The sequence below is a fragment of the Equus caballus genome, chromosome 25, assembly GCF_041296265.1.
Source record: "Equus caballus isolate H_3958 breed thoroughbred chromosome 25, TB-T2T, whole genome shotgun sequence".
Taxonomy (NCBI): domain Eukaryota; kingdom Metazoa; phylum Chordata; class Mammalia; order Perissodactyla; family Equidae; genus Equus; species Equus caballus.
Window position 1 is genome coordinate 39,193,635 of NC_091708.1, and position 16,818 is coordinate 39,210,452.

A 16,818-nucleotide genomic window follows, 5' to 3' on the forward strand; every position below is an offset into this window, starting at 1 on the left:
GCTGTGCTCAGCAGCCTGGAACAGACTTGGGAGCACACCCTCGCTTATTTCCTGCGGGTAAAATTCCCAAAGGGGAAACGCTGAAGCAAAGCAGAGACATGCTTCCGTGGCTTTTGATCCTTAATGTCAGAGCGGTTTTCAGACCAAGGCGGCACAGCTGGGCAAGTGCACAGAAAACACAGAATGGGGCGCAACCTAGACGTCCGGCCGTGCTGGGTTGATAGCTGCGGGCCTGCAGAGGGGCGCCCATGGCTGCTGTGCAGAGAGAGGACGCGAGGGGCGCCCGGGATAGGTGGTCGTATAGATTCCTGCACTGTCTGGGTGGTATGTGACAGCCAGAGGATCAGACTTTTAAGGTACAGAACAGCAAGAGGGCCAGGGGGCCTCAGGTACGCCATCCCCAGAACCAGGCAGGGCCAGGCCCAGACGCCCCCGCTCTCTCCCCACAGGCCCAGATGATCTTCCTCAACTGCGGCCATATCTGCTGCTGCCAGCAGTGCTGCCAGCCACTGCGCACCTGCCCGCTGTGCCGCCAGGAGATCGCCCAGCGCCTCCGGATCTACCACAGCAGCTGAGTGCTGGCCGCCAGCTCAGGCCTGGCCCCACCTCGCCACCTCAGGCTCGGGGCTCCAGCTCACCCCCTGCTCCAGCCAGACTAGTACGACTCCTCTCTGACCTGGGCGCTTTCCCCGCAGCCTGGGAAGGCGCCCCTAGCCTGAACTCCAAGTGCATCTGGGCCGGGAGGGGCAGGGAGAGTTCCTGAGCGATGGCGTTGCTGGTCTGAATACTGCGGAGGAAGAGAGAAGACCCCTCATGGCGCAAGGACAGGGTCTGGGGTGTGGAGAGGCAGCTGTCCATATCTGAGCACAGGACTCAGTGTCCTGGCCAGTGTGGCTCTGCCCCTCCAGGAGGCTTGATGTCCTCGTCAGGGGAACATGGACAGTGCCGTCCCACTCGGCAGGGTGCTGGGAGAGCAGGAGGCCGCTGGCGAGGGGAGGGGAGCCCGGGGTGAGGCTGGTATGCAGTGTGGCGCTAGGCCACCATGGGCTGTCCTCGGATTGACCAGCCGGAATGTGTTCAGTGCAGGCCTTGTGCCACAGCAGCGCCACCCCTGCCTGCTTGCCTCTTCTGCTCCCCAGCGCTGCAGGCCCTTCTTTCCCGATCTGCACCTCCTCACCCCACGCGGCTCACGGGCAGGCAATGAGCTTTGCAGACCCAAAGTGGACCATCAATAAATCCACCTCCAGCCTGCTCCTTTCGAGTCGTCGCTGGGTCCTCACGGAGCCCGGGAGGGGAAGGGCTCGGGTGGGGGCCCAGGGAAGACGCTGCACCTCATCCAGCAGAGAGGAGGTGGAGGCCTTCCCAAACGTGAAGTTACGCCGACGATGCTGGTGGAGAGACCGAGGCTCGAGAAGGGCAGAGTCAGCAGGAGCAGGTTGTACTGCGCAGGCCTGGGCTCTGCGCTCCATTCTCACCATCCCAGATGAGGGAGCCGAGGTTGAGGGGGCTGAGTGCTGGGGGCCTCCCGACTGGGACATGGCGGTGCTGGGTTTGGAGCCCAGACGCATCTTGACTCCCAAACCCATGCGGTTGTGCGGGTTGTTCATTGCACGGTTGTAGAGACCACGCGCCTTGTACTTGCTGTAGAGTTGCACGTTTATTGTGCATTTTCTGGCAGATGGTTTTGAGCCAAAGGCAGCTTCTCTGGGCTGGAGGCAGGCCTGCTTGGGGTGCCGGGGGCCTCCAGCTGACTCTGAAGGAGGCCAGCCCTCCAGACTCTATCTCCCCGTCCATTTAGTACAGGCCGGGATGGGGCCCTGAGGTAGGCCAGTGGCCACCAGGGGGCACTGAGTGCTCACTCCAGGGGCAGTGCCCTGAGTGGGCTGGACACTGGGGACAGACCCTGGGGTGGCAGAAAGAGCCCTGTCTCCGCTGGGCCTCAGTCTCCCTACCTCATTTTGACTGTCAGTCCTGTAGGCTGAAACGGGATGGGGAAGGCCATTGTGGTGTGAGTCCTGCTCTTCAGGCAGGAGCCGGGCCTCTTCCCACAATGTCCCCCTCCCCACACACCCTCCTGGGCTCCGCTTGGCCGAGAGGGGAGACCGAGGCCCGAGGTGGGCAGGGCCACTTCTCAGAGCACAGCGCTGTGTGGCTCTCCTCGAATCCTCACTAGGCCCTGGGAGAAGGGGCTTTTATGATCCCTTTTTCAGACGAGGAGCCTGACTTGCCAAGGACAACAGCAGCTGATCCCTGGTCTCCAGCCCCACAGCCCCTGCTGCTTCTCACCTGAGTCCTTGTTGACAAGCCCTCGGCCCCTGGCCACTGTATACAGGCTGGCACCAGGGAAGCCAGCATCCCCTAAGGTGACTGGCTGCCATCTCACCCAGGAGAGGCATGTTTTTACCCACGGATGGGGCAGCCCATCCCCAACAGCCATGTGGGGGTGTGTGGGGGGGTCTATCCTCATGCCCCATAATGTCAGCCAAGGTTGCCCACCTTCCTGGGCCTCAGTTTACGCATTGGTGGAACGGTAGTGATGATGGTCCCCACCTCTTGGAGCCGCCTTGAGGCTCCTGGTCCAGCACAGCCCACGGCAGGTGCTCAGTAAGTGCTGGCTACATGATCAGGAGTCAGACGCTGGCCTCATCGTCTGGATCCAGCATGAGCCCAGGGACCACCCAGCTGTGGACGCCCAGGGCCAAGTGGCTAAGTGGCCTAAAGCTGCTGCTGTCCCTCTTGGGCTCACCATCGCCCAGGCTGCTTTGAGGAAGCCTCCTGAACTGCCATCAGGCCAGTCACTTACGCGCCCTGCCTGCCTTCTCTCTGAGCCTGTTTCCTCCTCCGTAAAGTGGGATAATCTAAGGACTCCCACGATGTGCCTGGAGGTCCTCGGTTGAGCGAGGAGCACAGAAAGCCCCAGCGTGCACGGGCGCTCCTGGACGCAGCCCCCAGGCCAGGCCTCCCCTGCCCACACCACACACAGGCTGCTGGCTTTATATAAAGCATTTATTGATTAGTAGAAGCTTAAACAGTTTGCATAATATTTTCAATACGTTATCTGGAAAGGATGATTGGAGAACCCCAGAAGAAGGCACTAGAAGAGAGCATCTTAAGACGGAATGTGTTGGTGGAGGAGGTTAGTGAGGCGTTTGAGATTAGGGCTGGGGGGACTGGGGAGTCCCTGAGCACCAGCCACCGCCACACGTTCTGTGGGTCCAAGGCCCCGGCCCTGGGAAGTGGAACAAGGGGACGGAGGATTGGGGGGGGGGGGCGGGGCGCCAGCCACCCTGAGGACCCTGAAGTCGGGTTCTCCCCTGCCTGCCCTCCACTCAAAGCAGCAGGGGAGGGGGTCTGGGGAGGCCAGGGGGTCCCAGCCCCTGGGGATGGGAGCTGCCAGGCTGGGGTGCCTCAGCTTGACCCTCAACCCCAGGAACAAGAAGCTGAGGAAGAAGGACATTTGAAATGGGGCCTGGAGTTTTCAGAGTAGAGTGAGGTGACTTGGTAACTCAGAGAAAGCAGAGGCCAAGCCACAGTCTGACCCCAGATCAGAGTGGCCACCAGCGGTGCCTTGAGGAGCCACAGCCCCTCCTCCGCCCCTCAGGAGCCCCACCAGCTCCCTCAGTGGACAGCACGTACCTTGGAGGTGGCCTGCACAAGACAAAACCCACACCCACTAAACCCTGCCTCTGCGCAACATGCCACCCTCCCCTGAGCCCAGCCCAGCATGAGGGCACAAAAGCGGCGACAGAGGACTCCCAGAGACTGGATCCCAGCAAGCGGAGGGAGGCTGAGGCTGGACGGGTGGGAGCAGGGGGCAAAGGCCTGCTCCAGCTTCCAGCAGCCCTCCCTCTGCCATCTCACCTGCCTGGCAAACACTCCCAGTAACACCTGCTCCTGCCCCCTCAGCACACTTCCTCTCCCCAGACCAGCACATTCCAGGCCTTTCTCATTCCATCCCCACGCCCGTGGCCCTATCCTGCTCCATGATGCACCCCCAGCCTGGCTCCAGCCTGAAGACTCCTCATTCCTACCCCTCACGTGGAGCGGGGAAAGCGAGGCCAGTGCCCAGTCCAAAAGAAACTGGACTCTGGGGCCCATCCTGGAGGGGTGGGGAGGGAGCGGGGGCCCCGAGATGGGCCTCAAGGGTCCATCTTCCCAGTCCCAGCGAGCCCCTGGTGGAGAGGGGAGAGACTTCAAGGGCTGGGGCCCTCTTTCCAAGGATGGCAAGACCCATGAGGGAGACAGGCCACAGAGGAAGGGCAGGAAGGGAGGACCCAGGGAACGGGGGGGCTGGTGGGCACTCCCCAGCCCCTCAGCTGTGCCCAGCACCAGGAGGAAAGCTGAGATCATCCCACAGAAGAGAAAACGGAGCAACAAAGTGAGACCGAACCCAATAAAGTGACTCCGCTAGGCCCGTCCCCGCCCAGCCCTGGAGGTACCACCCCAGCCCTGCCCACCTCCACCTCCGGGAAGGCACAGATCCGGGGCTCCCTGCCCAGAGCCGAGCCTGCCAGTGCCTCGGAGGGAGTGGCCCATGTGCCATGTCCAACAGAGGCTCGGGGGTGAACGCCTAGAACTCAGTCTGCACCCCCGCGCTGTCCTCAGTGGTGGTGTGGATTGGGGGGCGGCCCCCGGGGTTGGACACCTGCTCCCCGGTCTCCTGGTCACTGGGCTTGGGAGGCTCAAGGTCCACAGCCTTTCCAGGTGGGATTTGCTGGAGCGGCGAGGCGAGTGGCGAGGAAGCCTCGGGGGCTGCCACGGACTGGAGGCTCTCCAGCTGGGGGCTCTCCTGCGCAGGGGCCCCGTTGGGCAGGGGGCCAGCTGGCAGGGGGCTCTCTGCCTGCAGATCCCGGGCCAGTAGGCCTCGGAGCTCAGTGACACTGTCCGGGGACGCAGGTGATGGTGGCTCAGGGCCAGCCTCGAAGGGCAGCCCTGCCTCCTCGTCCTGGACCACGGACACCACCTGCTTGGCACGCCGTCGCTTTTCCGAGAGAGTGGCTGCTTCCGGGATGCTGGGGCTGCCGCTGTCCTCCCCGCTGCCACTGTACTCCTCCCCCCAGTCGATGGGTGCACCCTCCGCCAGCAGGTGCAGGTTGGGGTCGCTGTTGTGCATGACCATGCTGTCGCGGTACAGGTTGTGTTTCCTCTGCACGGCGGCCTCCTTCACAGCTGCGGGGCCAAAGGGGGTGGGGGCAGGACATTTACCAAGGGACCCATGGCTGCCACCATACCCTACACTGTGCCCAAATGTGACCCCTATCATCCCCAAAGGCCTCTGACAGCCTGAGTGGGTGTCATGGTTGGGACGTGACTTACTCCAGGCCTTGCTGCTGAGAAGGAGGAGCTCTGACCCTAACCCCAAGCTGGAAACCACCGTGCGTGTCATCCTGTCACTCATCTGACACTCCCCACAATGCCAAGAGCCCAGGAAGAAACTAAGGCACAGAGACGCAATGTTACCCTCCCGGGGCCACACAGTGGACAGCAGGCCCTGCCCAGTCCACGGGCCTAAGTCTCATGCTTTTCTTTGCAGCTTAGCTGCCCCACCAGGAAAACCTCTGGGTGGGCACCCCCGTCCCCCTCCTGGCAATAGGAATGCCTTCAGCAGCACTGGGGTCGGGGCAATTGGCCCTCCTGAGTGGTGGGGTGGCACATACCCTGCAGGATGTCCTTCATCACCGTCTGCAGCACCACCTCCTCATACGTGTTCTCCACCAGGATGAACCTGGCAAAGTCCTCGAAGATCAGCTCCTGGAACCGGGGCAGCTCCTATGGGGCAGGGCGGGTGCAGGGGCAGAGAGAAGTGCGGTCAGGGCCGCCGGGCAGAGAGCGCATCTGTGGTCCCACCTGGCCAGCTGCACAGGCCTCCCCCAGAGAGGGGGCTGAGGCCCAAGCGGCTGGAGCGGGTTGGGGGTTGGCTAGGGGGCCGGGGGCGCTCACCGACTTGCAGGTGGGGGCCAGCTTCTTGAGCAGGAAGGGGATAGTGATCTGCAGCAGCGCCTCCCGGAAGAAGCGCTTCCGCACGGTGCTGCTGTCGTAGTCATATTTCTGACCGGGAAAGAGGGGCCAGGGTCAGCGGGCTCCACCAGCCCCTTTTGACCCGAGGCTCAGTGTCCCCAGCTGTACAAGGGGGTCGGTGGCGTCTCCTGTAAGGGCAGCAATCCTGGTCCCAGCCCCGGGACTAGGCTCAGGTCTGCCACAGCTTAGAGCGTGGGGCGGGGCCAGGGGGCGGGGCCGGGGCCAGGGGGCGGGGCCAGGGGCGGTGCTCACCTTTAGCACCCGCTCCAGGATGCGCTGGATGGACTTGCACAGCTCCTCCTTGCTGGGCCCCTTCCCCAGCTCCTGGTGCAGGAGGGTCTCGAAGGTGTACACGGCGTTGTCCATTTGCTGCGGGGCACACCATGGGCACGTGAAGGCCGGGAGTGACCCCAGCCCCTTACAGCACGCCTCTTGGGGGGCTCTTCAGCCAGCCACCCCAGGCCTGCCAGAGAGGAGTGGGGGCAGCCTGTGCGCTAGGATCATCCACATCTTTGAGTGCCTACTACGTGCTGGCACAGTGCTGGGCACCAGGGCCAGTCCCTGCCTCAAGGAAACAGGAAACCGAGGTCCTGGGCCCTGCAGGAAGGGGCTTGGGGAGCAAGGAGGGCTTCCTGGAGGAAGGGGTCCCTAAGCCAAGACTTGAAAGATGAGTCTGAATTAGCCAGGTGAACGGAGGGACAGGTGCTCCAAGGAGATGGGAGAGCACAGAGACCAGAGCAGGAGCGAGCACACAGACGCTGAGCACGGCAGCCGCGTGGAGGGCCAGGCGAGGAGTGAGGGGGAGGTGGAGGTGGGAACAGACAGAAGGCAGGCGTGGGGTGCCCTGGGCTGTGGGGTGAGCTGGGGAGGAGCCTCAGGCTCACCTCACGCATGTGGATCTGGGCTCGCTGCTTGAACACGGACGTGCTGGACACGTCGAACCGCTGCTGCAGCCCATCAAGCCGCAGCGGCTCCATCTTCTCATAGCAGCTCTGCATCTTGAGGGGGTGGTACGCCAGCTGGGACAGCTTCTCCATGTACTGCAGGAGGCAGCATGCGAGGGACCTGAGCTGGGGCCGCCTGGGAGTGAGGCAGCCTCCGCAGACCCAAGCCTCGCCTGGGCTCAGAGACCAGGCCCTGGAGCTGCCATCAGCACCAGGGAAGGCCACCTGGGGATGGTGCCCACAAGGGCAAGCCCTGGAGAGCCTGGGACAGGAAGGATGAGGATCTGAAGGCAGGAGGAGCCTGGTCCAGCACACAACAGCACGGAGAGAGGCCAGCCTGGACTATGGGGAAAGGGTTCTTGTCCATTCTGGGCCGCTGGGTGATCTTGGGCAAGTCACTCACCCTCTCTGAGCCTCAGTCTCAAAATCAAGAGATAGTTTTTTGTGATCTCTAAGGTCCTTTCCGGTTCTCAAATTCTGTATTATTGTCTGTGGACTCCTCAATTTGGGGTGTAGAAGAGATAGCTAAGATTACAGGATCGATTCTATCTGTACCTGACAACACTGTGGGGCTCCAGGCAGCCAAGAACCCCAATATGGGGTCTGTGAAAGGGCAGTGATCCTGAGAACCAGAGAACCGAGGGGCAGTGGGAGAGACGGGCTATCTCCACTCGTGGAGCACAGGAAATGGCATCCACATACTTAATTCCACCTTGACAACTACATTACTCATATCTGAAGCTCGTCTTTCCTTCCTTCTTTTCCTCCTCCCCTCCCTCCCCCTTCTCTGTTAAGTTCTTTGATATTTAACAACCCACGTGGCTTACAAAGGCTGGTGGCATGGGGTTAAGGTCCCCCTGCCGCCTAACTGCCCGCCCAAGAGGACAGCCAACAGCTTCGGCCTCAGGCACTCGGCCCGCCCTGGGTCTCAGCAAGGGCCTGACACGGGCAGACCAGACCCAAACCCAGGAGACGCTCCCCTCCCCAGGGGCCGGTGCCCGGCCTCACCTCGCCCAGCTTGTCAATGCCGCCCTCATTGATGACATTCAGGTTCATGTCGGTGACCTCCTTGAAGAAGACGTCCCGCACCTCGGTGAAGCCCTGGCTGGTGGGCACCATCAGGGCCTCCAGGATGGACGGGATGTAGGGTTGCACGTGGTTCCGGACACACACCTCCGCCTTGGGGAGGATGAAGCCTGCGCCCAGAGGGAGCCGTTAGCTCACACGTCCCGGGGAGCAGCTCCCAGCCGTCCCAGAACCCCACCACTAGAGGCACGCTATTGCATTCTCTTTAAGAGAACACCACTGGTGACAACATTAGCAAACTGAATGATTCTATAGAAACAGCTGCTAAAGATAATAAATCTATGCAACAAAAAGAACGGGCTACTGAGATTGGCCCCTGATATTTCTGAAACTGTGATGACAAGAAACTAAGAAAAATGCTAGTCTACAGGTGCTGGCAGTTTTTCCGCTTAGCTAGAGGTGGAGAAAAACTCATCTTTGGCGGTCTTGCTCCTTTGTTTTAAAAAAAAAAAAAAAGTAAAGCACTTCAGCAGATTCGATGAGCCTCTGGGCTTTGCAAACCCAGAGACCGATCCTGCTCTGGACGGGTGGCCCGGCTCGGTGCGCTATGTAAGGGCTGCTTCCCCGTGGGCAGGGACCATCTCCAGGACATACTGACCAAGGCATTTGTACCCAGGGAGTGTTTTGATGTCCTTCCCCCTCCTGTGCCCAGCTAATGTTGTTTGTTCCACAAAATAAATGTCAACTCTGGGTGTCCCAGCTTGCTCACAGTGAATAGAGAGAGCAGAGGATAACCCCCAGTCAACTGACAACCGCCAGAACCACACGCAGCCAGTGTGTGACAAGAGCGAAAGGACTCCATCCAGCTGGGAACAGAAAGGAACATAAACTGACCCGGAAAAGTAAGACCTGCTGACGTCTGCTGAAGGACACAGTAAAATCTGTGACTGGCCAAAGCTGAGGAGGCCTGACCCTCCTCGACGGAAATTTAGATTTTTAAGATCTAGGTTTATAGAAATAACAGCTACAAAACAGCTCACAGAGGTTAGAAAAGAAGAATGCTCAGATTTGACTTCAATCGTTTAAAACAATCCACGAATCAAGTCAATGCTGCGACATGTACACAGATCCATGAAACAGACAGGAGGTCTCCGCTGGCCCCTGGAGGGCAGGTGGTCCCAGCGTGTCTGCCCGGCGATGACCAGCATGGTGAGTAACCTGCCTACCTCGGATCTTGCTGGCCAGGTGCTCCTTGGAGGTGATGATCTGGTCCATGTCGGTGCGGATGACGGCCTCCATGGCCGGCCGGGCCAGCTGCAGCTTGGACAGCACGGCCTCAAAGCGCGCCTTGGCCTGCTCGTACACCATGCGGTACACAGCATCTGAGATCTGCAGGCAGAGCTGCGGTGTCAGCACCAGGCTGCGGGGAGGGGGGGCGCCCGGTGGCTGCAGGCACCCCGCCCCCGCGCCCGGGCCCAGGCCCGCCCACCTGGATCCACTGCCGCTGTCGCTCCTGCGGTTTCCCCTTCAGCCGCGGGGCAAGCTCTGCCTTCAGCTCAGGGCCGAGCTCCTCCATCACCAGGTTTGTCAGGATCTAGGACCAGGAGGCACAAGCCGGGGCAGGGGTTGGAGCATGTCCAGCTGGCATGTTCCTCTCTGTATTCCAGTAAGCCTAGCCACTCAAGCTCCCAGCTCCTCGAGGCTTGGCCCCTCGCTCCGTGTCTCCACTGAGCATCTCTCCTGAGTATGATTCCCACAGGTCCCAGCCTATCTGCTTGGGTGTCCTGCAAGATCCTCAGGCTCAGGGGTCCCACCTCAGGGCCTTTGCACATGCTGCCTTCCTGTCTGGAATACCACACCCCCATCCCCCTTGCCTAAGCACGGCAGTGTGTGTGTTTGTCAAATGTCTGTTTCTCCTGCCGTACAGAGAGCCCCCTGAGGGCCAGGGCTACGTCCCTCTTGTTCATAGGGACACCCTGGCACCTAGTCTGGGCTTGGCCTCCACCTGTTGGAATCTGAGCTCGTCATCTCCGTCCACACTTGCAGTGCCCCAGAGCCTGTCTGTCCAGCCCCACCCACTGGACCCTGGGGTGACTTCCAGTTTCCCCGCCGGCCCTCCTGGCCTCACCTGCACCTCGTTCCCACACAGCATCTCCCAGGTGCCATACAGCTCCTTCGACTGGCGGTACATGCGGATGGCATCCGTGAACGCGGGGCCCTCCACCTTGGAGTCCTCAGGGATCCCTGCGCAGGAGAGGGAGGGAAAGAGGAAGTCGGTGGGATGGCCCAGCGGCCTCCACCAAGACCAAGTGATGGCCCAGCCCCACCCCGACCTGCGACCCCACCGCCCTCGTGGTAACTGTGGCAGGAGGAGCGGCAGTGACAGGCACAGGACAATAACCCACCACCGACGCCGCGAGGCAACCCTCCTTATCATCTTAAATCCTCTCACCCGCCCCAGGACGTGCGCACTGTCCTTAACCCAACTTCGCAGATGAAAACACAAACAGGCTTCAAGGTCAGGCCGCTGCCGAGGGTCCAAGGGCCACGAATGGCAGAGCCAGGACCAGAGGCCACCCCACCCCACCAGGAGAGGCTGCCCAGCACGGCGGAGCGGGCGCCTGAGGCACCCGGAGACCCTCGTTCCGGTCCTGCTCCCTCCCCTTAGTGGCTGCATCAGGGGCCTGCAAATTTCCCTGCAGAGGGCCAGACAGGAAATACCCTCAGCTTTGCAGGCCACACGCTCTCTGTTGCAGCGGCTCAGCTCTGCCACTGCAGCAGGAAAATGGCCACAGAAAACCTGAACGGATGAGCCAGTAAAACTTGATTTACAGAAATAGGCGATGGGCCGAGTGTGGCCCAGGGACCACGGTTTGCCAAGCCCTGTTCCAGCCCGAAAGGGCTTCAGTTTCCTCTTCTGAACAGTGGGAACAATGACCCGGCCCTCACACACCCACCGTGAGGCTCCAGGGGCCGTGGGGTGGGGATGGGCTGTGAACTGTGCAGTCCGGGGCCCCAGTGCAGGCCCCGGGGCGGTCCTGAGTCGTTCTTTATTAGTAACTGCAGCCAGGAGCGGCTCTTGCTGCCCGTGGGCTGGCCCTGGTCTGCCGTGTTCACCACCATGCATCCAGGTCTGACTAGAAAACACCGTTTCTCTATTTTCGTTCTTGTTTGTGGTGGTGGTGGCCCAGAGGAGTTTGCCCACGTCCCCAGTGCTGGCAAGGTGGGTCGACGAATGAGGCGTGGCTGCAGGAGGTTGCAAAACCCGGCTTGAGGAAGAGCGTGGTTAAACACCTCGGAGCCAGGCAGCAGGCGGCCACGCTGGCCATGTGCCTCTGACCGCTGCGTCCCGCAACCGGGGGAAGGGGAAACAGCAGCCTGTGCCGCCAAACCCCAGCTGCCACCGCCATGACTACAGGCTGAGTCACCCCCACAGAGAAAAAGCCCCTCTCCGGAGGGACCCCTCCCCTCCCACATCCGGCTGACGGCAGGAATCACTGCCTGGCAGAGGCGGAGGCGAGGTCAGCGGTGGGGAAGCTGGGGCCCAGCCCCCAGCCCTGCAGGGGCAGCTCCCGGGATGGGGACGGGGGTGAAAGGGGAGGCTGACCCCTGCCTTTCAGGATCTGAGATGAGGCAGGAGTGACTGGAGCAAAGCGAGGCCCTGGGGTGGGTGCTGCCCACCTGGGCCAGGGGAGGAAGCCCCGTGAGGCTCTCGGGACGGGCACACACTCCCAGAGACCGGGTTCTGCCTGGGGAATCTGGGCTGTGCATCCCACGCAGCCTCTGCTGCAACAGGACATCTACGTGCTGCAGGCAACGAGTCAGCTGCGCAGGGCAGAGGCCCCTTTCCAGGTGGCTGGAAGGTAGCAGAGGCCTGGGCAGCCGGAGTGGGGCTGCCAATGTCCCGGGCCCTGGTTCTGGCCCAGACGTGAAGCTCAGCCCCTTAGGATGTCTCTGGTCTGCAGGACAAGGTACTGAGTGTGACAAAAGTGAGGGTCACCCCTCCGAGCTCTTCCATGAGCCCGGCAGTTAGGGCCTGATTTGTGTCTCCCCGAACCCCCAAATTCCTATGCTGAAATCCTAATGCCCAGGACCTCAGGACGTGACTGTATTCAGAGAGAGGGACTTCGAGAGGCGATGAAGTAAAAATGAGAGGCTTAGGCTGGGCCCTAATCCAGCATGACTGATGGCCTTCAAGAAAAGGAAAGCTGGGGGGCCAGCCCCGTGGCCAAGTGGTTAAGTTCGCACGCTCAGCTTCTGCGGTCCAGGTTTCGCTGGTTCGGATCCTGGGCGCGGACATGGCACCGCTCATCAAGCCATGCTGAGGTGGCATCCCACATGCCACAACTGGAAGGACTCACAACTAAAATATATAACTATGTACTGGGGGGATTTGAGAAGAAAAAGCAGTAAAAAAGAAAAGGAAAGCTGGATACAGAAAACGGGTGCGCAGAGGGAGGACCATGTGAGGACACGGGGAGAAGGCACCATCTGTTAGGAGAGAGGCCTCAGGAGAAAACAAACCCGCTGACACCTTCATCTTGGGCCTCCAGAACCGTGAGAAAACCGTTTTCTATTAAGTCAGCCAGTCTGCAGGCTTTGTTACGGCAACCGGGCCGACCAAGACACTAGCCCTGGGCTCAGACCTCGGGCACGTTCCCTCGTCGACTCCTCAACACAGCCCTGCGAGGGACAGCTCTGCTCAGCCCCACTTTTCCCAAAGAGGAGACAGGCTCAGAGAGGCAAAGTTACTGGCTTGGGGACACACAGCTTAGGGAATGGCAGCACTAGGGCTCAAACCAGGACCAGCTGCCTCCAGCCAGACCTGGAGACTTCCTGCCTGTGGGGTCCTCAGGGTCAAGCTGAGAAAGGAAACTGCATTCCTCAGTTCTGGGCAGCAGGCAGAGGGGGACCACGGTCAGACAGGAAGAGGCCTGACCTCTGCACCCAGGCCTACCCCCAGGGCTCAGCTCGGTGCCCCGGCTGCCTCTTGCCACCCCCAGCTGCTCAGGAATGCAGGATGTGAGGGGGCCCTGGGACGAGCTGGCGTCCACCCAGCTGGGCCTCCTTCCCCACCCACCCCCCACTTCCTGGCAGTCCCGGGGGAGAGCAATTCCAGGTTCCACAGATTCCAGGCCCTGCCTCCGAGGAAACAGAGAACTTTCCCACAGTCCTCAGGGTGGAGGAAGCCTCCTCTAAGACCAGCCTCGTCAGCTCCAGAACAGCTTCCTGCTACAGGTGCCCCCCCACTGCTCTCCCTGGACCCCCTCCCTGCCCACAGCACCCCACACCCAAGGGGCCCCCCTCAGCCTCCCAGCTGAGCACCCACTATGTGCCAGGCACGGGGCCAAGAGCTCGCCGGAACCAGCTCATTTACTCCTCCCAAGAATCATGCAAAGCCAAGTTTGTCTTCATTACCATCATGCACACGGGGAAGCGAATTGTGGCTCTTCTCCATCTTGTTCTGTCCCCACCCCCAACCTGGCCTGGGGTCACCCTGCCAGGTCAGCCATTAGCCTTGGAAACCGGGAGACAGTGGAGCTGGGCCAGGCATGGGGGCAGGGAGAAAGGGAAGAAGGGAGGAGAAGGGAGTGTGCCCCGGGCCAGGCAGCCAGAGCCCAGATCACCTCCACCCAGTCCTGGCCCTCCAGCCCCCGGGGACCTGGGAACAGGAGGCCCTTTGTGGGCAGCAGGGCCAGCCCAGGTGGCAGGGGTTGGCCTGACTCAAGACTGGGTTCCTCCCACCTGGCAGATCCCAGACGGGCAGAGGCGGCTCTGGAGAGCTGAGGGGAGGGTGGGGTGAGCAGAGTCACCGCAGCGGCCTGGCCTCCCAGTGAGGGTGCCCACCCTGACCATCCACCGCCCTGTGGAGCTGTGCCCGAGGCTAGGAGGGTGGGGTGGGGGCAGCTCCCTCCCTGCCACCCTAGGCCAGGTCACCAGAAATGAAGTTCAGAGTCCAGGGCAGGGCGGAAAGACCCTCAGGGCCCCAACCCCCCCCACCCCCCCACGAGACAATGATAAGCCTTTCTGCTCAAACTCCTTGGAGCCCCAGAAAGGCCCTCCAGACCTGCCCCCAGGGCCCCCTCCAGCCCCCTTTCAGGCCCCTCCTCCCCCCACTTCAGGCCTCGACCTGCTCCAGCCTCTGGGCCCCCCTTCCAGCTTCCTGTCGCCTATTTCTGGAACGCTCCTCCTTCTCCTGGAAGACTACTCATCCTTCGAGTCTCAGCTGAACCATCGCCTCCTCAAGGGAGCCGCCCTGATCGACCCCTCCCGTACGCAGGATCAGCACCCCCAGGACACCCACTCCCAGGGTGGCTCCCGCGCAGCACCCAGCACAGCTGTGACTCATCACCCCTGGTGTCCTCATCCGTTTAACATCTCCCTCCCCAACTAGCCTCCCGGCAGCATGGGCGCAGGGACCATGGCTTGCTCCCTTGTTGCATCCTCAGTGCTCAGACACTAAAAGTGTTTGTTGAATGAATGCTTGAGCTGGAAGAGACCTCATAACTTTACAGATGAAAACATGGAGGCCCTGAGGAGGAAGGGAACTCCCATAATCCCAGGAAAGAGATCAGATCATTAAAAAAAAAAAAAAAAATCTTCATCAAGCATTGAGTGGATTCTCACTGTGAATCCTCACAAACCCCTAAGACACAGGGGGCATCGTTATCCCCATTTACAGGGGCGGCGAGAGGTCACAGGGCTAGAAAGTGGCAGAATCAGGATTGTGATTCTGTGACCCAGGGCCCAAGAACTCAACAACGAACCCCTCTGAGAACAACTTCTGAAACTTTTTCTGAGCCACAGAGAACTATTTCCATTGAGGAAGAAGGTTAAGGGTAATATCATAATGGTTTCTTACAACCTCAGAAGGAAAATTCAACAGCTCATAGAGCAGGATTGCCACACCACAGGCAGCCACTAGGTGTCACTGTTCAGCACATACCCCAGGTGAGCCCCGCTCCCCACCGCTGCCCCGGGCAGGAGGGCCTCACCATTGTTGCAGTGCCGGATGCAGTCCTGCAGGACCGCCTGCCACTTGTCCTGCTCGGCTTCCGTCATCATGCAGAAGTAGTAGTGACGTGCAGAGGGATGCCAGAGGATGAGCGGGAACTGTGTGGGGCACTTGAGGATGGGGGCGGTGCCTGATTTTGATGTGGTCCCTGTGGAGACAGTGTCCACTGAGCAGCTACCCTTTGCAGCCAGAGGCCAGCAGGCCGCTGATCCCTTGGCCCCACTCTGACGGGCAGGCTCAGGCCCAGAGAGGGTTGGCCTGCCCCGGGGTGACCAAGCCTGTCCCCGTGTGTCCTCCACAGCCTGGCTAAGGGAACCTCAGAATCCCCCGGCATCTGCTCAGACCCATTTCTTAGTGCTGGTAATGAGGTCACGCCCACCTCCCTCTTGGAGAAGGTTCTAGACTCCGTGCATGAGGCACCAACAACACAGGGTCAGAGCTCTCAGGGTCAAAGGCCAAGCATTACTTTCTTGGGTTTCCTTCCAAATTTCAGCTGTGGAGGCCAAAGTGTGGTTTAAATGTCCAAGGTGGGAGGGAGGTATGTGGTGGACAGAAAATAAATAAAAGGGGATTTTTCTCTCTCTTTCTATGTTGTCCACATGGATATTTGAGATCCAGTGAGATGAGCAGTCCTGGGCCGTGACCTCGCCACTGTTGTTAATAATACAACAGTGACAGTTCTTCTCTGCGCCCTGAGCCTGTGTCCCTGTGCTGGGCTCAGGGCACACAGCACCTCGTGGGGTCTACATGACACCCCTGGTCAGTCCTTGCAGTGCTGGGCTGCCCGAGAAGACACAGCAAAAACTAAGCCAGACTGGGGCTGGAATCCAGGATCGCCGACTCTGGCTGAGCCCCCAACCACACGGGGCGCTTTACTCCCCAGTCCTATCTGGGGGCACAAGCTGCCCCCCAGGCCAGCACCTCCCCCTCCCCTTAATTCCCCTGGGATCATCTGAGAGGCAGGTGTGTTTAGGACGGGCTTCTGGGAGTCTCTGACGGGGGTGGGGGTAGAAACAGGACGCCTAGAATAACTCCTCCGAATGCAGTACTGACTCCGCAGTTTACGAAGCAGAGTCACCTGATTGTCTCCTCCTGGGATCTCTCAAGGAGAGGGAAGGGCGGAGAGTGAGACCCCCACTGGACCACTGTGAGCCTAAGGCTCAGGAAGCAGGGGACTCAGTGGGCCCACGCTGGTCCAGCCCCAGTGCACGGGGTGGTCTCAAGGTACCCCCCTCTCAGGCCCAGGAGGCCTCTCGTCTGAGGGCTCAGGTCATGCTGGGCACCTGCCACAGCTCGCGGCCCAGCTGGTCTTCCTGCAAACATGGAGCCTGGAGCTCTGGGATCAGGGCCGCCCTCTCCCCTGGTTCAATCTCTGGGCCTGTGCTTTTTGGCCTGGGATCGGCAGTTCTTTACCTGGTAAGGAGTTGCCTACGAGCTCCAGGTACTGATCCAGGGAGGTGAGGATTTTGTAGCCTGCACTGTTGATGATGGCCCGGGGTGGCACCTGCCGCTCATAGGCCTGAGGAAGGGACAAGAGAGATGGTCTCTGGGGGTTAGGGGTGTGGCCAAGCCCAAATGCCCTCTCCAACTGTGGCTCCAGGGCCCTACTCAGTGTGGCCTGCCAAGGTGAGGATGAGGAGGCAAAGGGAGAAGAGGAGGAGGGAGTGAGGGAGAGGGAAGACGAAGAGGAGTTCGACCATCGCAGTGACTGGTGACAGGCCTGCACCTCCTACGCTTCAGCTTCATCATCTATAAAGCCAGCCTAATAACAGCTGCTACCTCCCAGGGCTGCATGAGGACTGAAATCATCCACGT

The 16,818-nt window shown here is 60.6% G+C and overlaps 2 protein-coding genes across 13 annotated transcripts in view; one reads left to right on the forward strand and one right to left on the reverse strand.

Annotated features, from left to right (window-relative positions):
• LRSAM1 (leucine rich repeat and sterile alpha motif containing 1) overlaps positions 1 to 1,252 on the forward strand; it is a 40,780-nt gene extending 39,528 nt beyond the window's left edge. For all 10 annotated transcript variants that reach the window (XM_070251437.1, XM_070251439.1, XM_001501598.5 and 7 more), the window contains one exon: positions 450 to 1,252. In XM_070251437.1, coding sequence (XP_070107538.1) covers positions 450 to 575 — 126 coding nt within the window. In that variant the 3' untranslated portion in view covers positions 576 to 1,252. The remainder of the gene's footprint in view (positions 1 to 449) is intronic.
• A 1,736-nt stretch (positions 1,253 to 2,988) lies between these two features.
• Positions 2,989 to 16,818, reverse strand: part of NIBAN2 (niban apoptosis regulator 2) — a 52,873-nt gene continuing 39,043 nt past the window's right edge. For all 3 annotated transcript variants that reach the window (XM_023628926.2, XM_070251433.1, XM_070251432.1), the window contains exons 4-14: positions 16,417 to 16,522; positions 14,984 to 15,151; positions 10,117 to 10,232; positions 9,478 to 9,582; positions 9,215 to 9,377; positions 7,971 to 8,158; positions 6,903 to 7,058; positions 6,271 to 6,387; positions 5,941 to 6,048; positions 5,658 to 5,769; positions 2,989 to 5,169 (exon numbers count right to left, since the gene is read on the reverse strand). In XM_023628926.2, the coding sequence (XP_023484694.1) occupies positions 4,571 to 5,169; positions 5,658 to 5,769; positions 5,941 to 6,048; positions 6,271 to 6,387; positions 6,903 to 7,058; positions 7,971 to 8,158; positions 9,215 to 9,377; positions 9,478 to 9,582; positions 10,117 to 10,232; positions 14,984 to 15,151; positions 16,417 to 16,522 (1,938 nt within the window). In that variant the 3' untranslated portion in view covers positions 2,989 to 4,570. The remainder of the gene's footprint in view (positions 5,170 to 5,657; positions 5,770 to 5,940; positions 6,049 to 6,270; positions 6,388 to 6,902; positions 7,059 to 7,970; positions 8,159 to 9,214; positions 9,378 to 9,477; positions 9,583 to 10,116; positions 10,233 to 14,983; positions 15,152 to 16,416; positions 16,523 to 16,818) is intronic.